A 24,066-nucleotide genomic window follows, 5' to 3' on the forward strand; every position below is an offset into this window, starting at 1 on the left:
TCCTGCCTGAGCACCTATGGTCAAAAGCGCCGCGCTCCATCCTTCAGAAAGAGCAAACCCTCCTGCCGCGCTCCCTGCGCGCGGCCTCTCACTGTTCAGGGCGCCTGCGCGCGTGCCCCGGCGTCCGCTTGCCCACCCCCCGCCCCCCGCGTAGCGGACGGTCACGTGCCGGCGTGTGGGCGGGGCCGCGCGGGGCCGCCTGCGCGCCTGCGCGCCGCGGGCTGACCGAGCCGAGCCTGCCGGGGCCAGCGGGCGCTGGGTCCCGCGGCCGTAGCCGCGTCTTGTGTCTGCTCCGCCGCCAGCCGGGGCTCGGGCCCGGGCTCGGGCCCGGGCCCCCGGGGCATGGCCCTCCGGAGTGCGCAGGGCGACGGCCACACCTCCAGCCGCTGGGACGGCGGCGCAGGGAAGACAGGTACGGAAGCCGGCCGGGGTGCCGAGGAGCGGCCTGCGGGGACGACGGCCTGAGGGGCAGCGGCGGCCCGAGGGGCAGGGACAGCTGTCGCAGGAGCAGGCTGGAGCGCCCGAGAGGGCCGCGGGCAGGGGGACCTGGGCGACCGCGCGCGGGGCGGCCGGGGTCGGGACGGCGGGGGAGGAAAGGGCTGGAGGGCGGGGTCGCGTCGGCAGCGGGAGAGCCTGGAATCGGGGCGCCGCGGGGTCCCCGGGGCGCAGTCCTGTCCCCAGTGGGAAGGGCGGGGCGGGGCCGCGTCCGGCCTCGTCGAGTCCGGGGGAAGCCGTGGCTCTCCCTGACGACCGAGGCCGAGCCGCCCGCCCGCCCGGCTGTCCGGCCACGTCCGCAGGCTCCGGGCGCCTCCTCCCCAGCGGCGCGGCGGGCTTCCCAAACTTCATTCATCGCTCGCCGTCCGCGTTTTCGCGGCGGGCGTGGACCACCGACTTCTTTCCATTGCCGCAGGACGCACCCCTTTGAAGGGTACAGTTCAGCGGTTCTTAGTCCGCTCACGAAGTTGTGCCACCCTCGCCACTGTCTAATTCCAGCACATTTCTAATTCCAAAAAGCGAGCCCCCCGCTCCCCGTTCCCCAGTCTCCGCAGCTCCTGGCCGCCGCTGTCATCTACTTTCTCTGTCCTGTGCCGCCTCTTTTAATGTGATTTAATGGTGTACAAAGCCATTCTATTTTTTATACTGTTTTGTGCTAAGCGGTAATTTCTATGAAATCGTGGTTTCGTTGTCACTATGTTTTCAAATACGTTTGACATACGTTTAATACAGGACAGTTACAATTATTGATGTTTACTCTGTACCAAGTAAAATAGTGTTTTTCCCCCTGGGGAAGACTAAGGTAGCTTTCCCACTTTTGCATCCTCTGATGAGTGGTGCCCGCAGTAGAACCAACCACATATTCAACCCACGTACTTTGGTTGGTATCCACATCTTGTTTCTCTCGGCTTATTCCTGTTATCCCCTTTTTCTCCTATTCTGGTCCTGAGTGGAAATGGAGCTCGCTTCTCCTATTACTGCTCTGGGCCCTTTGGCCTTGTAGCCTTTTGCTGGTGTTGGTGTGACATCTGTCCTCATGACTTAGTAGTCAGTGCCCCAAATGCTATGGACCTTGTGACCTGTTGTAGTGCAGCTGTGCCCAGGTTGGGAGGCCAGTTTCCTTGATTTTGCTTCTCCGGACGAATGGGAGGAATTTAGAGATGAGAGCTTTTCTGTTTTCCCTTTTTGTTTTTAATCGTCTTGGAGAATTGGCAAAGTTACTAACGCTAGAAACTCCCCTGTGTAGAGTTTGTGATCAGATTGGTTTACTCTCTAGAATATTGTTCTCCGTGTTGGGGTAAAGCAGTCTATCTTAATACATGCTTGTCTCCATGTTTCAGGGGGTTAATGAATCTCTGCTAATTTGAGTAATCTTTGGTGAGACTAATTAGTACCTCCAGAAACGAAGTCTGCGTTGTTTTATTTTGTTTTTAATAGGATCCTTACTCAGAATAAGGTAAGGTTTCCTCTTCCACTGTCTTTCTTTGGTACAGATATGAACTTTAAGCATATATATATATTTTAAATTATTTTATTGAAGTTATGTTGGCTTATAACATTGTGTGAATTTCAGGTGTACATTATTATATATCGGTTTCTGTTTAGACTGCATCGTGTTCACCAATAGTCTGATTTGTATTCGTCACCATATGTATGTCCCCCTTTACCCCTTTCGCCTATCCCTCCCACCCCTTTCCCCTCTGGTAGCCACTAATCTGTTCTCTTTGTCCATGTGTTAGTTTATCTTCCACATGTCAGTGAAATTGTACAGTGTTTCTTTTTCTCTGGCTTCTTTTGCTTAGCATAATACCCTCAAGGTCCATCCATGTTGTCTCAAATGGCACAATTTTGTCCTTTTTTGTGGCTGAGTAGTAGTCTTTGTGTGTGTGTGTCTATATATATGTACACCACATCTGTATTTCTTCATCCATTGATGGGCACTTGGGTTGCTTCCACATTTTGGCTATTGTGAATAGTGCAGTGAACATAGGGGTGCATAAATCTCTTTGAATTGCTGATTTAATGTTCTTTGGATAAATACCCAGTAATGGGACAGATGGATCGTATGGTATTTCTGTGTTTAATTTTTTGAGAAATCTCCATAGTGTTTTCCGTAGTGGCTGCACCAGTTTGCATTCCCACGCAGTGTATGAGGGTCCCCTTTTCTCCACATACTCTCCAACGTTTGTTTTTTTCTTGTCTTGGTGGATATAGCCATTCTAACAGGTGTAAGGTGATATCTCATTGTAGTTTTGATTTGCATTTCCCTGGTGATTAGCGATGTTGAACATCTTTTCATGTGCCTGTTGGCCATCTGTACATCTTTTTTGGAAAAATGTCTGTTCATATTCTCTGCCCATTTTTTGATTGGGTTCTTCATTTTTTTGTTGTTGAGTTACGTGAGTTCCTTATATATTTTGGAAATTAACTCCTTGTTGGATGTATGATTTGCAAATATTTTCTCCCAGTTGGTGGGTTGTCTTTTCATTTTGTTCATGGTTTCTTTTGCCGTGCAGAAGCTTTTTAGTCTGATGAAGTCCCATTTGTTTATTTTTTCTGTTGCTTCCCTTGCCTGAGTAGACATAGTATTCAAAAAGATACCAAACATAAATTTTTAAGTTAATTTCCAATGTCAACATCAGTTCAAGAGGTGGGGTAGGGAGGTGTCTGTCTATCTGAGGGGATCTCGCTCTCTCTCTGACTGACTCTTCCATTGTTTTGAGTAAGGCTCAGCATTGCTTGGTTTGAGATTAACTCTATTTAAAGATTATAAAGCTTTCTTTTTTTTTTTTAAGATTGGCCTTGAGCTAACATTTGCCAGTTTTTTTTTTTTTCTTCTTCTTTTCCCCAAAGCCCACCAGTACATAGTTGTATATTCTAGCTGTAGGTCTTTCTGGCTCTTCTATGTGGGACACCGCCTCAGCATGGCTTGATGAGCAGTGCTAGGTCCGTGCCCAGGATCCAACCCAGTGAAACCCTGGGCTCCCCGAAGCGGAACACTCAAACTTAATCACTCGGCCACAGGGCCAGCCCCAAAAGCTTTCTTGATATGCAAGCTTAGACCAAATAATCAGTTTGGAGTTTTGCACTCTCACATAGGATTCCATTTTTAAGTATGTGGGTCGTCCACCTCATGTGAGTCACTAATACATATTTTGCTGATATGGAAAAACTTTGAGAAGCAGCATAGCAGTGCTCCTCCTTAGCCACTGTCCTTTCCCTGTATAGTATGTTCCCCAAGCCAGATGCTTTTGGAGATACCTTTTGCTCTGGGGAGCAGAAATCTTTACCTGGGTTCTATAGACAGAGTTGGGAGAGGTTTGAGACAGTGACCCGCTCAGCCGTCTTTATCTGAACTGTTCAGAGCTACACTTCAGTGCCTTTGTTAAAGTGATTGCTTTAATGGAGAGTAGGCCACGTAGTGCCCAGACCATTGCTTTTTCCTTTGTTGAATGAATTACTTTTCAGGCATCAGGGATTTATCTATAGCAGTGTCTTATATTTTGCAGCCAGCTGTAGGGTAGTCATTTCATTCTGTTGTGGTTGTGATAGCCAAGACCTCTCCTATAAAGGAATTTGAAAGCTATCAGCTTTGGAATATATAATACATCTCTCTTATAAGTGGGGCAAAAAAAAGCTGGAGAAGAAAGCGTTTCAGGGGGATTTGGATTACATATATGCTACCTTCAAATGAAATGTGAGCTTTTATCCCAAACCCAAATACAGCATTCTCAAGTCCAGAAATGTGTGCCCTACCCCAAAGTCCGTATATAAAATTTATCTTAAAATAGGTAGTAGACGCTCACTTTAATCTTTTCCTGACCATCCCAAGAGTAACTCTGATCTTTCTCTTTCTGAGGTGACGAGGGTATGTGTAAATTAGTTGTTCAGTTGAGACTGCTAACCCCTTCTCCCTCATTCTGTACTCTAGCACTGTAACTTATCACTCTGTAATTTATACATCTCCAGCTACTGGAGTTTTCTGTTTTCTCCTCCTTTTTTATGTCACAGTGAGAGCATGTGTATTAGGTGCAATAAATATTGATGTGTTGGGGGCCCGGCCCGGTGGGGCAGCGGTTAAGTGCGCAAGTTCCACTTCGGTGGCCCAGGGATCACCGGTTCGGATCCCAGGTGCAGACATGGCACCGCTTGGCAAGCCATGTTGTGGCAGGCGTCCTACGTACAAAGTAGAAGAAGATGGGCATGGATGTTAGCGCAGGGCCAGTCTTCCTCAGCAAAAAGAGGAGGATCGGCAGCAGATGTTAGCTCAGGGCTAATCTTCCTCAAAAAAACCCCAAAACTTGATGTGTTGGGAGTGGCATACATGGGAAGCCTTCCTCACCTGCTGCTAACGTTAGTCCCTCTGATGTGGGACTGAGGAACGTGATGGTGGGGCCTTAACGAGCAGCAGCTGAGACCCAGAGCTGAGCACCGTCCTACCCTGAGAAGTACCAGCAGCTTTAGAAAGAGGCCAAAGCGTCTACAGGCCTATTTAAAGTTGTGCAGTGAGCATCTTCTTAAGGCTATGGGGGAAATAGTGTCATTTACCAAAGGCCAAATTTTTCCAAAGGAACAATAGCTAAGCTAAATTAATTATTCTATTCTGCACATGTTTATTGAGTTACCACAGAGCACCAAAAATGAGAAGATAGTAGTCAATTTTGAAATGCAGGATTAAAAATAGAGTCGAAACAGAGTGTTAAGAGAGATAAGTATTGGAGCTGTGGTTTAGGTTCAGAATTAGTTAAAATTCTTGCAGATTATTTGCCAATACCTCATGGAAATGCAGCTGATTGCAAACAGTGTTATTTTCCCCAATGGTTTTCCTTTCCCCCAGATTGCTGAATAACTTACTTGGAAAGAGGGGCAAGGTAGATCTATGTCTAAACAAATTGAGGAAAGTTTTCCACATTCTAGCAAATAGGTTAACAAGATTTCTCAGTGTCAGCTCACCTCACCTGGTGTTCAGTAGTCCCATTTGAGTGTCTTAATTTGTGATGTGTAGAAAGTACAAGGGCACTCTAAGTAAAAATAAATAAATAAATGAAATATCTGGTGGATTTTTTAATTTGTTGGAAATTAACTTAATTCCTGCTCCTATTTTGTCTCAACCTGTATTGTTACATAAAAAGTCTTCTCTGTTTCCTGCGTGTCTGTGATCCCTTTTTGAAGACATACAGTCTTCTCTTCCAAAGGAAGGCCCTTCACCCAAAGTAAACTGCCCCCCTGTCTTCCCCTTGGGTCCAGGATAAAACCCAGACTCCTTAACAGGGTAAATCAGGCCCAGACTCTTCTATGAGCCACGTTTACTGCAGCCCTTTCTGCCTCTCTTCTCTCCCCTTGACCCAACAGTTCAGCCTTGCAGAATTTCTCCGATTTCTGGACACGATGTTTCTTTCCTGTCTTTTCCAGATACTCTTTCCTCCACCTGGGATGCTCTCCCTTCAATACACTCTTTGATGTGCAAAGTTTTCTTTAAAAAGCTACCAGAATATATTCTTGAGGCAGCCCTGATGGCCTAGTGGTTAAAGTTTGGCATGCACCACTTTGGCGAACTGGGTTTGCTTCCCGGTCACGGAGCCACACCAGTCCTCTGTCAGTAGCCATGCTGTGGTGGCAGCTCCCATAGAAGAACTGGAAGTACTGACTTACAACTAGGATTTACAGCCATGTACTGGGGCTTTGGGGATGGGAGGAAGAAAAGGAAAAAAGGAAGATTGGCAACAGGTGTTAGCTCAAGGCAAATCTTTCCCTGCAAAGAAAAAAAAAGAATATATTCTTAGTGAAGCCTTTCCTGATTGCCTCAGAAGTAGTCATTCGTTCCTCTGGATTTTCATAATTGTTCGTGATTCCATTATATATAATAATTGTTTGTGTCTCTCCCTACTGTAAGCCTCTTAAGGCTGGCAGGGAGTCATGTTCATCTTTTTGTCCCCAGTATAGTGCTTAATACAAGTAGATGCTCATTAAATGGTGGACTGATAATTGATGGATAGACTAATGGACAGGTGGATGGACGGCTGGAAGGACACACCCAAGCCAAGAGCTTGAAGCACCTTGTAAACAAACATGCGGCTAGTTGGGTGCTGTGCTGCCAGAGGGAATTGGGACTTGATTTTTCATGATTTCTAGGTAGAGTTACCATCCAATTTAGCATCCAAACTGGGACATTTTTCAGAGCGTGGATAGCAGGAGGAGTTTGCTCTGAACAATTATGCCAAGATTATAGGCGTAAACCAGGAATGTCTCAGACAAACTGGAACAGATGGTCACCCTACTAGATTACTAGGGAAATAACGTCTAGCCAGGAAAACAGGTTTACCTGGGTGAAAAGTCACCTGTGCTATTTTCCTGTCTGCACCTCCACTTGCATGTGACTCCCAACCAGTTGGTGCCTCTGTTTATATGGTTTATATGTCGCAGCTCTCTGAGGTAGGTAACCAGGACCATTAGTACCAGTTTTCATTTGTGTTAATACTATGCAGCTTTGTCATGGAAACAATTTGTAGACTTTTGTCTCAGAATAGAAAATTACTGAGGAAAGCTCCTTAGTGTCCCTCAAAAACCTAATCTGCCTTCCAGTGTTAGTCCCTCCTAAAGCCTGACCAGCTTCCAGTGTTAGCTTCCACTTTACGTTAGCCCAGGGCCTTGCACCTAGTATGTGCTACATGAGTGTTTTTAATGAGTGTGCATACTAGTAAATGAAAAGGCCGTGTGTTTCCTGTCTCCAGGTCTTTCTTCTGTTCTCTCTGCCTCCTCCCAGCCTCTTGAAATCCTCCCCTTGCTTTTCAAATTGCACTCTTGAGTGATGCCTTCTCAGATCAACCCGACCCACAGCAGTCTCTGAGCTCCTGGGGTCTGCACATACCTTTGTTTGGAAGTTAGAGTGCACTGCTTTGTGACATCTCTTCGGTGAGGTCTTTTTAAACTTTTCTTGTGTTTGCCGTTCCTAAAATTAGACATTCTTCAAGAAAACTCTGAGAATGTATTACCCCATTATTTTAAATAGAAAAATTATAATATGATACACATCAACCACAAACTCAACCAGTTTCCTAAAAAGTAATTTAAACACAGTAAAATGCTTGTGTATAAATATCAAATTACCATATAACATGTAAGATGCTTCAAACATTCCTACCTGAACACGAGGAATTCATGTGGATGTTAAGGAAGAGTTACTTTGTGTGCAGTGTCGTGCCTCTCTTACCACCAGCCACAGTGGAGACCCAGGTATGCCCTGTGACATTCTGCTTTTGAAAATGTCTCTATGTGACTCTGATGTTTCACCAGTTGTGTTAACATGTAACTGGAGACTTTTTCCATGTGTGGTTTTGTTAAAAAATGTGTTGAGGGGGCTGGCCCCGTGGCCGAGTGGTTAAGTTTGCACGCTCCACTGTGGTGGCCCAGGATTTCACTGGTTCGGATCCTGGGTGCGGACATGGCACCACTCATCGGGCCACGCTGGGGCGGCATCCCACATGCCACAACTAGAAGGACCCACAACTAAAATATACAACTATGTACTGGGGGGATTTGGGGAGAAAAAGCAGAAAGGAAAAAAAAAAAAGATTGGCAACAGTTGTTAGCTCAGGTGCCAATCTTAAAAAAAAAAAAAAAAGTGTTGAATTTTGGTGACTTACATAGACATTTTTCCTCTATAAACAACAGGAAAAAAATTATTGTATTAAGAGATCTGTGTGCTTTGTGAGGTTTCATATTAAGAAAGAACAAGCATTCTATGAGGAAAACATTAGCAGTAACTTAGATATGCCTGAATTTACTGAGCATTTATTATAATTGTAATTCCTTGGTCGTTACCTACACAGTATATCTCCTTGGTATTTTGCACATCATGTGGTAATTAAATATCTGTAGATTGACTTTAAAAATACCTGCCTAGGTGCCGGCCCTGTGGCCTAGTGGCTAAGTTCAGCACACTCCACTTAGGCAGCCCAGGTTCAGTTCCAAGACATGAACCTATACCACTCATCAGCAGCTGTGCTGTGGCAGTGTCCCACATACAGAATAGAGGAAGGTTGGCACAGATGTTAGCTCAGGGTGAGTCTTCCTCAAACAAAAAGAGGAAGATTGGCAATAGATGTTAGCTCAGGGCCAATCTCCCTCAGCAAAACAAAAACAAAAACAAATACCTGCTTGTACCTCAAACCAAATGAGATTGGGCCCTGAATAGAAAATGTACACATGCCGAATATGTGCCTAATGCCTTTTTCCCATTTATTTTGCAGACTTTGATGCCAAAAGGAAAAAAAAAGTGGCAGAGATACACCAGGCTCTGAACAGTGATCCCACTGATGTGGCCGCCCTTAGACGCCTGGCTATCAGTGAAGGAGGGCTCCTGACTGACGAGATCAGGCGTAAAGTGTGGCCCAAGCTCCTCAATGTCAACAGCAGTGAGCCGCCTCCTGTGCCAGGTAAGGGGGAGGGGCAGTGCTGCCAGGGGGCTCGTCTAGCAGGCATGGACACAAGGATTCTGGGACCTGAGGTTTATATGCCCACTTTACCCCAAGAGTAGATGAGGCAGTCTACAGCATTTTAGGGTATGCTTGGGCCCCCTCTGAAAATAAGGCCAAACTGATAAGGAGAATTTTATTCAAAAATAAAATGAGCTTTTATTAGGTAAGTAGTTAACTTTTATTGAGTAGGTTGGGGAGTTTATTAAAAATGCATATTCTGGTCTGTATTCACTTAGAGGTGCGTTGTAGGAGTCTGTATTTTAGTAAGCCCGCCACCTAATTCTCATGAAAATGGACTGCATTTTGAGAGACATTAGGCTGTGGGGAGAGATGATACCTTTAAGGTCCTTAAAAAAAAAAACAAAAAAACGTTTTATTGGGAAATACTAAGATCCTTTTAAATTCTAAAATTCTCTGTAATTCTATGAAAAGCTGTTACGTAACTAGTTTGCAAGGACCATATAGTAAAGGGAGTTTCTTGGAATACAGTGCAAAATACAAAAGAAAGTACTGCAGAACAGTGAATGCACTTTGTCATTCATTCACTCACCAAACTTTTTTTTTTTTAATGCACTCTTTTTTGTTTTTTCTCCCCAAAGCCCCAGTACATGGTTGTATATCCTGGTTGTAGGTCCCTCTAGTTCTTCTACGTGAGATGCTACCACAGCATGGCTTGATGAGCAATAAGTAGGTCTGCACCCAGGATCTGAACCAGTGAACCCTGGGCCGCTGAAGCAGAGTGCACGAACTTAACCACTCAGCCCTCAGGCCAGCCCCACAACAAACATTTCTTACTTTCCTGCTTTGTATGGCGAAGTCCAGGTGCTGGGGATTCTCTCATTCATTTGGCTATTATTTATTATTTGGCTAGATATTATAGTTGTGCTCCTCTTGTGGGCCGGGTACTGGAGATGATTAAAACAGCCTTTTCTGATAAAAACTTCACAGTGTCATGGTGTAGCTGAATACATGTGAAGTTGCCGCTTGTTATTATCTTTGAAACTGACTGCCTCAGAGCAGTCAGCTTTTTTTTTTTTTTCGCTGTGGAAGATTTGCCCTGAGCTAATGTCTGCTGCCAGTCTTCCTGTTTTTTGTATGTGAACTGCCATCACAGCATGGCCCCGAGAGGTGAGTGGTGTAGGTCCATGCCTGGGAACTAAACCCAGGCTGCTGAAGTGGAGCACACTGAGCTTTAACCACTAGGTCACCAGGGCTGGCCCAGCAGTCAGCTTTTTGTTGGAAGGAAAAAGCATTGCCTTATTATTATTATTATTATTTTGCTGAGGAAGAGTCACCCTAAGCTAGTATCTGTTGCTAGTCTTCCTCTTTTTGCTGAGGAAGATTCACCTTGAGCTAACATCTGTTGCTAGTCACTGAGGAAGATTCGCCCTGAGCTACCATCTGTGCCAGTCTTCTTCTGTTTTCTTTGTGGGTCGCCACCACAGCATTGTGGCCAACTAGTGGTGTAGGTCTGCACCCAGGAGCTGAACCCAGGCTGCCAAAGTGGAGCCCGCCAAACTTAACCACTAGACCATGAGGCCGGTCCCAAGCCATTGCCATATTCACATTATAAATCCTGAGATGATACTCTTCTATCAGATTCCAGATTTCTCATATCTTTATAAGATGAAGTCTGCATGTGGGGGAGTGTTGCGTAGGCTCCTCTGGTAGCTTTCCTTTGATTCTGGTTGTGAAGGAAATATGCACTTGTTATATATATATAACAGCTAAAGACTGCCTCCTTTCATACTGTATTGGGCTTATCCACTGAACACAAGTACTATCTCCTATTTGCAATCTTAGTTTTAGAATTTCAGCGTCAAGAGAAGTTAGGTTTTTCTTTATATTAATTTTCCTCAGTACCCTTTTTGAACAGCTCAGTGCTCCCTAGACTTTACAGATGTTAGAGTATTTTCAGTGGCCTCTGGTTTCTACACTCATGATCTTACTTGATCTTAACAGTAACCTGAGAGGTCGATATGGAAGGGACTGTCCCATGTTACAGATGTGACCTTGAAATTCAGAGCAGTTGCCCAGTGGGGCGCAGTGGCAGCCTACGGCAGGCCCCGGCCTCCAGACTGCTCCTCTGCACTTCCACCTCACTGTTGCCCCTGAGCAGTCTGTGTCCCTCCTCTTACGGCCATCATGATTTGCATCAAACAGCATGTTTGGAACTAAATCGGGGATTCCTCTCCAAATGTTGAGTCATGAGTCATGTCGTCTTCGGGACAAAGCTGAAGTACGTCCTCCATGCCTTTGGTGTCATACCAGAATGTTTTGTTCCTGATCTGGCTTCCCAGACGTTCCTACAATAACATGTTTCTTTTCCTCTGACAGAGCAGAACCTACGACAGATGAGCAAGGACTACCAACAGGTGCTGCTGGACGTCAGGCGGTCCTTACGGCGCTTCCCTCCTGGTGAGGAGCTCTGGCAGTCTTGCCACCTGGGGGTTTCTGTCCCACTTGCACTTACTTTCTTGTATTGGTGCTTGCCAGTCCCAGGGAGTTTCCACCCCAGTGACCTAACGTGCAGGACCCAGCCTCCTCAGGGACCCTTTGTATTCCTGGTCTGCCGAGTCATTCTTTTATTGACTTGGTTGTGTTCAGACCCTCACTGCGAAAGCCTGAGGCAGAACTAGTCTCTCTTGGCCTAGACATGATGAATGCGAGTAGAGAGTTTTCCGTCCTTTCAGAGCTGCAGAAGAGACTTCATCGGGCTTGCTAGTCCCATCAGTCTGGCCTTAAAGAGCAGATTGGAGGGGCTGGCCCCGTGGCCGAGTGGCTAAGTTCTCGTGCTCCGCTTTGGCGGCCCAGGGTTTCACCAGTTCAAATCCTGGGTGTGGACATGGCACTGCTCATCAAACCATGCTGAGGCAGCGTCCCACATGCCACAACTAGAAGGACCCACAACTAAAAAATACACAACTATGTACTGAGGGGCTTTGGGGAGAAAAAGGAAAAATAAAAGCTTTAAAAAAAAAAAAAAAAAAGAGCAGATTGGTTTGGAAGTGGGCACTAACAAGAGCTATTTTTTTGTTGTTGATGAAGATTAGCCCTGAGCTAACATCCGTGCCAATCTTCCTCTATTTTTTTTTTTTTTTGAGAAAGATTAGCCCTGAGCTAACATCTGCTGCCAATCCTCCTCTTTTTACTGAGGAAGACTGGCCCGGAGCTCACATCCATGCCCATCTTCCTCCACTTCATATGTGGGCCGCCTGCCACAGCATGGCTTGATAAGTGGTGCGTAGGTCCACGCCCAGGATCTGAACTGGTGAACTCTGCTGCTGAAGCGGAGTGCATGAACTTAACCACTACACCACTGGGATAGCCCCACAAAAACTATTAATATCCTCCTCTGATTAGACTTAGAAATAGTGATATCTTACATTTACATATATCAGGTCCCTTGGATTGCAAGGAAGGCCATTCCCTGCACGTTTAAAAGGCCTGTTCCTAAAATTGCCTCCCCATTCCAGAAGAATGAGAAGAAAGACCGTTGTCTCCGTTTCCACAGTGAAGGAAACTGGGCAGCAAACCTCATGTTTATGATCTATCTCTCATCCTGTGACAGCTCCACCTTTAGGTCCATGTGGAGAGGAGAAGTGTTAAAGGGAACAAGAGCTTCCAAACCCACTGCTCCCCTTCTCTGTGCCTGTGCTCCAGCTTGGATTTTGTCTGTTAAAGGGCCTTCTTTCACCCTTGCCTACATCCCTGCTCTCAGGAGAGGCTCTTGTGATTCCTGTGTAGCCAGTTGCCTGCCATCTTGGTTTTGATAAAAACATATGTCCATGGTCAAGTTCCTTTTCTCTGTCCTGCTGGTTTGAATGAAACTGCACAGGACAGATGCCTCCCATTTTCCCCTAGGGAGCCTGTTTTCCTTCTGGACCCCTTATTCCTCTTCCACTTATGTAACAGCAGTCTGTGACATTCTTTCTGTAGGCTGAACTTTCCATGGGTTTCATATTCTTTCTCCATTCATGTTCCTCTGGGCTTAGCTGACCACTCTTCTACTGAGAATCCAAGCAGGGTTTAATTTTTTTCTCTCACTACTTTGATGACTTTGCCTATCCGTAGTACTTGGTTTACACCATTTTCTGTTTTGTTTTATCTTTTAGAATATGCCTTTTTGAGAAGGGGTGGGGTAGATATGGACGAGAAAGGAGCTTTACTTTCATTTTAAACCCTCTGATCAGTTAAGTCTGGGCCCTTACGTTGGCTGTTATTGCTCAAAATATCTGTTTTTAACTGGAAAAGCTAATGGTATAGGAAAGCTGTCCTGTGTGCCGTTCTTCTAAAGCAGCTCAGGAGCCGGCCCCGTGGCCGAGTGGTTAAGTTCACGCGCTCCGCTTTGGCGGCCCAGGGTTTCGCCTGTTTGGATCCTGGGTGCGGACATGGCACTGCTCATCGGGCCACGTTGAGGCGCCATCCCACATGCCACAACTAGAAGGACCCACAACTAAAAATATACAACTGTGTACCGGGGGGCTTTGGGAAAAAAAGGAACAAGAAAATCTTTAAAGCAGCTCAAGGCCGAGGTTTGGCATCTTTGTACTAAAAGCCGGGTGAACTGCGGAGCTGCACGGACCACTGCCGGTGATGTGGATTAAGGCTGCCCCAGCTAGAGAAGCCCAAGGTGACCTGGCCTACATGCCAAACTATATGACCTATTTTTTTTTTATGGTATGAATTAGGACTGCCCCAGGGAGAGAAGCCCGGGGCATCCTCACCTGCATGCCGATCTATATGGCCAGATTCGTATCTAAAGTTATATGACCGCACAATAACCAGACCCCATCTGCACTGAAATCATTTAATGACTTTTTACATCATCTTTTCTTTTTTTTTCCAGTAAAAATAAGTCACGTACCCATGCCTTATAAAATTAGCCCTAACCCTCAACTCAGGGCAGCAGCAGGAGCTCTGACTGCCCGTGGGTCTTGTCCCCACGCACCAGCTCTGCCTGCCCATTAGCCCTGTCCCCATGCCAGCGGGGGCAGCAAAAGCGGCAGCAGCAGGAGCTCTGCCTGCCCATGGGTCCTGTCCCCATGCCAGCGGGGACAGCAGCAGGAGCTCTGCCTGCCCATGGGCCCTGTCCCCATGCCAGCAGGGGCAGCAGCAGAAGCTCTGCCTGCCCATGGGTCCTGTCCCCATGCTATTCCACACTATTCTCTAAATAAAAGAGCACTACTGCCAGATCTTGAGAGTCTAAGAAATCTTTCTTTCGACTCCTCGGCTCACCGACCCCGCATCACCGGCACTAGCGCATACTCGGAAGGAGCTCCCGAGACAGGCCACATCTTTGGATCCAGGAGATCAGTCATTCCTGTGACACTTAGTTTGATTTAGAGGGAAACAGGCAACTCTTAAATTTTTTGTTTTTATATAATTTCATACCTACAGAAAAGTTTCAAAAATAGGATAAAGAATTCCTCAGATACCTTTACCCAGATTTCCTTATATGTTAACATTTTACTGTATTTGCTTTATTATTGCCTTCTCTTTGTTCTTCTTCATACACACAAATTTGTTTCTGAACTACTTAAGAATAAATTATAGACATGATGCCCCTTTAGCCCTAAATGTTTCAAGGTATATTTCCCCAAAACAAGACTGTTACATGATCACAATACACTTATCAAAGTCAGTAACAACTTTGAAAAATACTGTTATCTGATCTACAGATTTTATTCAGATTTCACCATTTATCCCAGTAAAGTCCTTTATAGGAAAAGGAAATAGAAATTCATGCATTTACCAATCAGTCATCCTCTCTCTTTTCTTCCCTTAATCTGGAGTAGTTCCTTTGCATTTTATGACAGGCCGGTTATTTTATAAAGTTTCCCTCGAGTTGGGTTTGTCTGGTATTTCCTCGCTTTTAGATTCAGGTTTATGCACTCTTAGTAGGTGCTCTCAGCGCATCTCATCAGGAGGCACATGCTGTCAAATGGTCACACTGCTGGCAACGTGAACTGTAGTGACTTCGTTAAGACGGTGTCTCCTGGGTCCCCGCACTGTAAGGTTGCTAGTCTGTGGCTCTTTCCAATGTGTTAGGTGGTGTCAACGATGTGTGGATCTTGATAAATGTTACCAAAGTGTTTGTGATTTATTTTCTTTTATTAAACACTTTCTCTGAAAATGTGTTGCTGTCACCTCCTTGTTACTAGGCTGCTTGCCGTGTTCAAGTGCATCTCTCCCTGCCCCCCGCCCCCCGACAGGCATGCCGGAAGAACAGAGAGAAGGGCTCCAGGAAGAACTGATTGACATCATCCTCCTCGTCTTGGAGCGCAACCCTCAGCTGCACTACTACCAGGGCTACCATGACATCGTGGTCACGTTTCTGCTGGTGGTAGGCAAGAGGCTGGCAACATCCCTGGTAGAAAAATTGTCTACTCACCACGTCAGGTACCAGTGCAGAGGAACGTAAGAGGCTGGGTAACACTCCTCAAGCCCCCTGGGGATAACTCCTGAGCCCGTTTTCCAGTCAGTGCGTTCAGTGGTTTGAGCCCCATTCCACCCCCCTACCCCTGATCTAAGTGTTCGGTCTGACCAAGCTCATTGAATTCTCTCCCTCTAGGGATTTCATGGATCCAACAATGGACAACACCAAGCATATATTAAACTATCTGATGCCCATCATTGACCAGGTGAATCCAGAACTCCATGACTTCATGCAGAGGTACATATGTGTCTGCGTGCACACATTCACACCTCCCTGGAGCCTTCTCCTGGCCCTCGTTTCTTCCTCACAAGTCTAGATCAGTTGCGTCATCATCTTATGTTGATTAGTGTTAAGTTCTTCCGAGTTGTCCTTTCCAGTTACCAGCGATCTGGATAATGCAGTTCTGTACACAGCCTTGGAGCACTTTTTGGGTGCTGTGGTCTTTGGGGATATAAGAGATGTCACAGCCCATGCTCTTAAGGAGTTTACATTTAGTGGGGAGAGGTGGACAAGGTAAGTGTCCCAAGGTAGACTTCAAGGTTCTTGCCACAAGAGAGTTACAAAGTTGTGTAGGATCCAGAGGCGAGAAGGACAGGGCCATCTGTGGGTTGTTTTATTCACCAAGTACCAAGAAGAAGAAGTATTTCTTTCATATAATTTTTTTTTCTCTTCTCTTTAGCTGGAAATGTGTCCTTGGCTGATGCTTCTCTCTCTTTTTTAAAAAATAATGGCTATGTCTTAAGGTGTTTCAGTCGTCTCACATTCACTGAAAATTTAATGTGGCTATGTTTTCAAGCCTGAGAATGTGTGCCTGTGCACCCAAAAGAGGTGTGACTTTCTCAGAAGGAAAATCGTGGGCTAGTTCTGTGGAAACAGCTTCTTCTTGTTCCTGTAATTGACATTTGTTGGTCGTTAGGAGAGCATCCAGTGAGATGAGGCAACCAAGGCCCTAGCGTGGTATTACTGTCACGATGGTGGGTACATTTTAAGGACTTGGTATTTTCTAAGAAGATGCTGAATTCCTAGGTGACTGAATTTTCCAGAAAGCATATTTCCCAAGTGCTTCCTTCTCACAGCACTGATGACAGAGAAGGCCCAGAGAGAAGGAAGGGATGACTCAGCAGGGAACCTAACATCTGGATTTCCTTGCTCCTAGTGCCGAGGTGGGGACCATCTTTGCTCTCAGCTGGCTCATCACCTGGTTTGGGCACGTCCTGTCTGACTTCAGGCATGTTGTGCGGTTGTACGACTTCTTCCTGGCCTGCCACCCGCTGATGCCCATTTACTTTGCAGCTGTGGTAGGTACAGGCCAGGAGCCAGCGACTAGGCTCACCATCGTTCGTTCCAGCCAGATCATTTTCCCTAAAGGCAAACCTGGTGATTGTGGAAAGATGCAAAACATGGCATTTCCCAGGCTGATGTCCCTGGACACTGTTCTCTGCACTGTTAATGAGAGAGTTGTGGGGGAAAAATATTTCGTATGAAAATAAGTTTGGGACATGCTGGTTAAACAAAGTTAAACAGATTTGTTTACTTTGTGAGTCTTCTGAACATTTACAATTCTCACGTGCATTGTGAATTATGTGTTCCTATTGACATCTCCTGGAACTAGTACAAACTGCCAACTCCGGGTTTAAGAAAAGAAAAGGTGTGGTATTACAATACAAAATTGAGATTACAAAAAAAAAAAAATTTCTGGGGGTGAGGGTCCAGTTATTAGAAGGGCTTGATTCACCTGGGGCGGAGGTGGGGCCTCACAGGCGATCTTCGTTACTCTGTAAAGGAGGCAAGACTGTTCTTTCCGCTGTTTTGAGCTGTTTCTTCTGTGCTGGAGCTCCAGGAATCTCCAGTGATCCCTCTCCTTTTCTTCCTCCTGAAAGAATCTCCTCCATTCAATTGGTCAGCCTTTCACATGACGGGCTGGAAGTTTGCCACTAAGAGGAAGGCCAGCCCAGTAGGAAAAGCACTCAGATATGTACAATATTACTTCCTCCATGGATACAGGAGTTTGCCAGACATTTAGGGTGAACTCTGTCTGTTCCCAGTTTAAATTTATCTGTAAGGAGAATGAAGTGCAAGTGGCCAAGGCCCTGTATGTTCTGGTCTCTGATTGATGCAAGGCCTTGCTCCCCACAGATCGTGTTGTATCGAGAGCAGGAAGTCCTGGACTGTGACTGTGACATGGCCTCGGTCCACCACCTGTTGTCCCAGATCCCTCAGGACCTGCCCTATGAGACACTGATCAGCAGAGCTGGAGACCTCTTTGTTCAGTTTCCCCCGTCTGAACTTGCTCGGAAGGCAGCTGCCCATCAGCAAGCCGAGAAGTGAGTGAGGCCAAGGCACTCGTCGAGCAGGGGTCTTAGCTAGTGAGCAGAAGTGATGGAAGGTTGTGTCCGGTGGGGACTGGGCTGGGGAGATGTTTCCAGAGACCTAAGCTTATGCCAGTGGAATCCCCACTGGAGACTTGATGCGTCGTTATCAAGAAGAGTTTTCTGAGCGATGGATCGCTCTGCCCGCAGCCCATTTCATCTAGTTTGTCTATTTTTCTCTCCTTCTTTCATACCATCTCCTCTCTGTCTCCTTCCCCTCTGCAGAACGGCAGCCTCTACCTTCAAAGACTTTGAGCTGGTGTCAGCCCAGCAGAGGCCTGATATGGTGCTGCGGCAGCGGTTTCGGGGACTTCTACGGCCTGAGGATCGAACAAAAGATGTCCTGACCAAACCAAGGACCAACCGCTTTGTGAAACTGGCAGTGATGGGGCTGACGGTGGCACTTGGAGCGGCCGCTCTGGCTGTGGTGAAAAGTGCCTTGGAGTGGGCCCCAAAGTTTCAACTGCAGCTGTTTCCGTGAATGCCAGAGAGGACCCTTCCTCCTATGTTACTTTAAGGTCTCACCTTCCGTGGAAGGGTTGGGAGGGTGGAATTTCCTTTATTAAAAGGGTTTCTGTCAAGGGTTTTCTATTCCTGCCGTCCCCCCCTGCCCGTCTATGGTTTGCCTTTGCTTCAGAGGCCAGTAGCAGAGCCTGCCTGACACCGGCACCTGGGTGCCTGGGCACAGAACTCTCCCCTCCCTCACAGTGGGCTCCTGAGTGGGCTCTCCGCTGCCTCCTCTTGTGTTGGAGGAAATGGATTTCTTTAGCTCCCAGCTGCTTTTGGGACCCACTGGGCCTGGTTACTGGGGAACCTCTTGGCTACCGAGTACTAAGTAAGCTGGACCACTGAATGCCCTCCCCGCGCCTCCTCCTGTTCTGTCTGCTGCATCCAGACAAAGAAGGAGGGAGCTGCTGCTAAAGAAGTGGGACCTTGGCGTGAAGGCAAGGGGGCAAAGGCCGCAAGCCCAGGAACAGGATTGCCCCTTCTTGGAGCAGCTCCCTTAGCTGGTCAGAAGGCAGAGAGACAGATGTGAACTAGGTTACTAGGTAGATCCTACCTAGTTTCAGCCTAGAAGTCACTGGGGCATTTCCAGTCAGATGGGAAGGAACGTTAAGTTTTAGGGCCCAAAGACTGGTTTTGCCTGCCCTTTTTCTGTTCCCTGTTCCCTTCCACAAGCCACACAACGTTGCTTATAAAAGACACTTTTATTACTATTTTTAGAATTACATACGCCCAACAGGTAAAGTAACCTCACTTTAAAAATAATAGTTCCTTCATGGAAAAAAAATAGTTCTCATCAGAAGGATGAGGTTCTAAGACCCTGAAGTTCCCTTTCCACTCCATTATTTAACATTTCACTTAGCCAGAGTTGCTCTTCGTAAACAACCCCACCCTTCCACGGTGCCCACTTGTCCAGCTTCCCTTCTTCCTGTTGTCCTTACATCCTCCTTCCACTCCCAAACAGGCCCCCACTCACTACCCTGGCTTCGCTTTTTTGGTTTGGTTTATCTCCTCAATTGCTGGTCTCTCCTTCCTGGTTGGAAACGTCATTGGAAACTTGTCAGCACCAGAAAGGAACAGACTGCAGCCTGGAGAGAGCGGGAGGAGCCTGGGACAGCCCCCTGCTTCCTGAGGGCTCTGCAGGCCTCGGGGCCAAGGCGGCTCAGCCACTCCTTCTGGGGCTGCTTTTCCTGTAAGCAAGGCCGGGTTTGTTTTAAATTAACTCTGGCTTGAAAAAAAAGTGCCTTTTGCTGCTTTAAAGAATTAGGGTGTATAGTATGAAGCAGCCATGTACTTTGCTTTTCCAGGTCTCTCTCGGGCACCGTTCTCTCTTGGCAGGTGTTTTCTTAAAGTGAACATGCCAGAAGCACTCTACCCCACCATATCCAGACATCCAGGTCCTCCCCACAGGCGCGCTGTGTGCAGAGTGGAGGGCATTGAGCTCGCAGGCAGCCAGCAAGCCCGGAGCAGTTAGCACAGGAGACTACACTGAGTTACACTAAGCACTTTAAAACCAAAAAAAGCTCAAAATGATGTGTGATTCTCCATATCGGGAGTCCCACCTGGGGTGAGTGTGATGTGGGTGGATTAACCTAGAAAGTGGTGGATTCATCAAGACAGAGGCAGTTCTTCCAGGATCCAGAGGGGATGCTGTGACAGGTATTCCCAGTCGTCTCCACAGCAAGTTTGTCCTCTGGTCGTCTGTACAGTGGGGCAGAATCGGCCCCTCCTGCTGCAAGCACTCGGGCCTGTCTGTAAACACTCAAGGAACTGATGGGGAGGGGCAAGCAGGTGCACGTTGTCAGGGTCCCAAAGCCACAGCTTTTGGGATCCCAGGAAGCAAGTAGCATTTGCTTCTGTTGTGGCCTAGGAAGGAGAAAGTTCATTTGTTTTATAGTTTTGCTGACATCAGGATTCTCCCTGCCAATGAGAAGCAAGCATTATCTTTTTACCTTTAGATGGTTTACTATTCTGTAAAGAGTATGTGTAAATATTTTGTACAGAACCCTGTATGAAATAAATAGCCTATTGTGGTTACTAACCTCTTCTGGCATTCCATCCTTATGCACTTCTCGTTGGGAGTGGACTCTGGTCTTAGGCATCTGGCCTCGATGCTCCCGTGCCTCCCCCCTCGGCCTGGGACTGTGCCGTGGTCGGTGGACTCCTGGTTGGCCTCGACTTGCTGGCGAGCTTGGGCAATACCTGCAGTCCTGTTTCTGTTTCACCTGCAAGTATGACCTACACAGTCCAGCTGCTGCCCAGGGCCACAGGTCACAGTTCAGCAGCATGAGTGGTGTGGGACATTAGATTGGGGTGATCTTGACTATTTCTACACACTGTTCTGGGGGTGCCTTCAGCTTTAAAGGCTGATGTTCAGTTTTGGAACCCAACCAGAGCCTGATGTGAAAGCAAGTTTGCTTCCACGTGTAATTTCCATCCACAAAGGAGCTGTTGAGAGCTGTTCTTGCTAAGTAAGCTCTTCCAACATCCTCTCAACATGCCCAGCTGTTGGGTCGTGGGAGCCCAGAGCAGTGCCAAGTGCCTCCACCCTGAGGGTGGGCCAATCACGGAGGCAAGAATCCATGTTGTTGGGGATGTTTATTCATGTTTCCCTGGCCCAGAGGGGAGATGTCAGAGGGGCCAAGGCTGAGCTGGCATCACCCACCTGCTCCTTGACCCTGTCCTACACCATAGGCCAGCTGCCCATGCCACCCTTTGATCTGACTCATGGAGTACACAGGGCCAACCAGGACACTGCCCTGCCTCGGGGAGCTCACACCAAAGAGTTGCATTCAAGGAACAACTTGTCATAGAAGTTGATGGTTGAACGTAAAGAGCAGAATTTTGATAACTGGAAAATTGAAGGAAGGGTGTGTGTGATAAGAAGTATTTGGTTTGTGTCCCAAGTTCTCCTAAAACCCTTGGAATTTCCTGAGTGATAGGAGTGCCTTTTGTTGTTCATGATTCCCTTTTGCTCCCACCTGAGTTTATGCTAATGAGGGGCCCCGAGAGAGCCTCAGGATGGGACTGGTCACCAGATGGACCAAGTGATTCGAGCAAGGGAACTTTGAACCCCACCCGGGTGGAGAGGCTGGAGAACGGAGCTCTACAGAAACTTGATTCAGAGATGGAGCGCTTCTGGGTTGGTGAACAGAGCAGGTGCTGGGAGGATGACTCACTTTGGGAGCTCTGCACGCCCCGTCCCCTGCCCTGCTCAGCTCTGCCATTTGGCTGCTCCTGTGGTATAGCCTTTATGATAAATCAGTAAACGTAAGTAAAGTGTTTTCCTGAGTTATATGAGCCCTTCTAGCAAATTATTGAGCCTGAGTAGGGTTGTGGAAACCCCCGAATTTCTAGCTGGTCAGGCAGAGGGGTGGGTCCCTGGCTACCCTAATTGTGGCTGGACGTGCAAGAGGGCAGTCTGAGACTGAGCCTTCCACTTGTAGGATCCAGTGCCGACTCCAGGTAGCTAGCGTCATAATTGAACAGACTTGTTGGACACTCAGCTGGAGTTGTAGAAATGCTGTCAGAAAGTGCCACACAACAGGGAAGGCTGAGGGAAGAACAGTGTAAAAATAACGGCTGAGTAAAAAGTGTGGGTGTTTTGTAGAGAGATGGAGTGTCCAAGGTCAGTGGAAGGGCACTCGGGTTCCAACCAGGGACAGCTTTGAGCACTGTGGGAGGGAATTGGGACTCTCTCTCTAGGTGATTTGCCAGGGAGGATGGGCCGTGACCAAGACTGGGTTTGGAGGGAGAATCCTTGGTGGCATGATGGCAAGTGTGTTATTCCTGGCTGTGTGCAAGTCTCAACGTCTTTGAGACTCACTGTCAACATCAGTAAAATAGGGACAGTCCCATCCCATGTGGATGGTTTAATGAAGTGACGTTTGTGAAAATGCCCCGCACTTGGGCCCCCCATGCTCATCCCGGGATTAGTGGTGACTGAAAGGAAGAATAGGCCAGACGCTTCCGCCAAATCCAACCCAGAGATGATGAGGCCTGGCTTTCGCTTCTTTCCTCTGCCCTGCTGTCCCCTCTGTGTTTTCGCTGCGGGCTCCCACCGCCTTTTTTCCCTGTCCTCACAAAGGCCCTCTACTTGCTAGGAGTCTTTTCTCCAGGCTGACGGATGGGTGGAACTGGCCCAGCAGCCTTTGTGAGCTGGCAGGCTGTGGGCTTGCCTCCAGCTTCCTGCTTTTTCAGGGAGTGGCTTTCACGGCAGCCCAGACACTACAGGAAGACAGTGTCATCTCTGGCCGGGCTCTGGGACCCGTCCTCCACCTCCAGCCCACACCAGCCACAGCTGCTCTCTATCTGAGCAGTGGGCTTCCGCTCGCCTTCCCCTGCTCCGGGGGAGCAAGACTGTGTCACCAAAGTACATTTGGGACTTCCTGCTGCTTCCTCAGGTGGGTGGTTTGAGTCCAAAGCCCATGCGGTTGGGTTTCAAGTCTGTCCTGAAGAGTTGGTGCCGGGCTCTCAAGGTCTGGGGCGTGCCATGCGGTGACCCTTAGGTGGTGAGGCCCCTCCCCTCAACTCTGCAATAGGGAGCACTTGTGAGCCTGCCCTCTTAGATCCTCCCCTGCCGGCTGGTGCACTCACTGTGGTGCTAGAGGTCGGCACACAGGACAGTCCTGCCTTCATTCGTGCTCCTGACCTTCTCCTTGGCTGCTGCAGACTCAGACTCTGCCCAGGCTGGCCGAGAGGAGTGGGCCCAGCGAAAGATGCAGCCGACGCAGCCCCCTCAGCCTGCCTTGTCCTCTCTTTTGATACAGCCATGGGTAAAGAAATACCTCATTAGGGGCTGGCCCCGTGGCCGAGTGGCTAAGTTCACACACTCTGCTTTGGCGGCCCAGGGTTTCGCAGGTTTGGATCTTGGGCGTGGACATAGCACCACTCATCAAGGCATGCTTAGGAAGGATCCCACACAGAAGAGCAAGAAGGACCTATGACTAGAATATACAACTATGTACTGGGGGGCTTTGGGGAGAAGGAGAAGAAAAGAAAGATTGGCAACAGATGTTAGCTCAGGGCCAATCTTTAAAAAAAAAAAAACTTCATTAATACCTCTTAATACTCATCAGGAAAAGAACGGTGCAAGGGCACTGGAAAGGCCTCAGTGTGAGTACTGAGGGTGACAAGGACTGTGGTGACTAGAGAGCCTAAACCCTTGTGAAGACCCACCATCAATCACGTGACTCAACCATTCCTACCATGTGGAAACAAGGACCCAGGATTACCCAACCTCGACTTTTTCAAGAGAAGCTGGGCATCTTAATTTTAATCTAGTGTCTGTCAATTTAAAAGTACTGGCAACAAATTCAAATTTCTAAAACAGTTTTGGGTGAACTGGTTACAGCCTGTGGCTTACCAGTTTACACCTTCTGCACCAAGAGAATGGTCTCTGCTTTCCTCCTGTGCCCAGGCTCCTGAGGGACACGAAGATGGGCCCTGGCAGGACAGGGAGGCGGGAGGAGCTGGTCAAAGCAAGCCTTCTGGCCAGATCTGGGTGCCATCACACTCTCCTCAGCCCAGCTCTCCTCGGCTTGTTCTGTTTCCTCCAGTCTGGTTCTGCCTGGCCCCTTCAGGGAGGCTGCCGAGCGTGCCCTGCATCAGCTGTGACAGCTGCCATGAGCCAATGCTGGCAGAGCAGAAAGGCACTTGTGTTCTCTCATAGCTCTGCTCTCAGTGTCTGGGCTCAACTCTCTTGAGTCTTGGTATCCAAGGGCAGGGTGGCAGTGCCTTTCCAGGGGCTAGAACAAGTCCTTCCCCTGCAAAACCAGAGGCC

The 24,066-nt window shown here is 47.7% G+C and overlaps 1 protein-coding gene across 1 annotated transcript; it reads left to right on the plus strand.

Moving 5' to 3' along the window:
* The first annotated feature begins 203 nt into the window (after positions 1-203).
* Positions 204-20,325, plus strand: TBC1D20 (TBC1 domain family member 20). Its single transcript, XM_046680081.1, has 8 exons — positions 204-412; positions 8,745-8,930; positions 11,310-11,390; positions 15,188-15,374; positions 15,547-15,648; positions 16,568-16,709; positions 17,548-17,735; positions 18,006-20,325. Exons 1-8 carry the CDS (start codon positions 343-345, stop codon positions 18,259-18,261), a joined length of 1,212 nt encoding a protein of 403 aa, XP_046536037.1. The 5' UTR covers positions 204-342; the 3' UTR covers positions 18,262-20,325.
* The last annotated feature ends 3,741 nt before the right edge of the window (positions 20,326-24,066 follow it).

Source organism: Equus quagga, chromosome 12 (assembly GCF_021613505.1).
Source record: "Equus quagga isolate Etosha38 chromosome 12, UCLA_HA_Equagga_1.0, whole genome shotgun sequence".
Classification (NCBI taxonomy): Eukaryota; Metazoa; Chordata; class Mammalia; order Perissodactyla; family Equidae; genus Equus; species Equus quagga.

Excerpts from the sequence above, each read along its gene's own strand:
- TBC1D20 (XM_046680081.1), top strand. The coding sequence starts at position 343 with ATGGCCCTCCGGAGTGCGCAGGGCGACGGCCACACCTCCAGCCGCTGG. Across the intron at positions 8,931-11,309 it reads TGAGCCGCCTCCTGTGCCAG|AGCAGAACCTACGACAGATG; the intron begins GTAAGGGGGAGG and ends TTCCTCTGACAG. Across the intron at positions 11,391-15,187 it reads CTTACGGCGCTTCCCTCCTG|GCATGCCGGAAGAACAGAGA; the intron begins GTGAGGAGCTCT and ends GCCCCCCGACAG.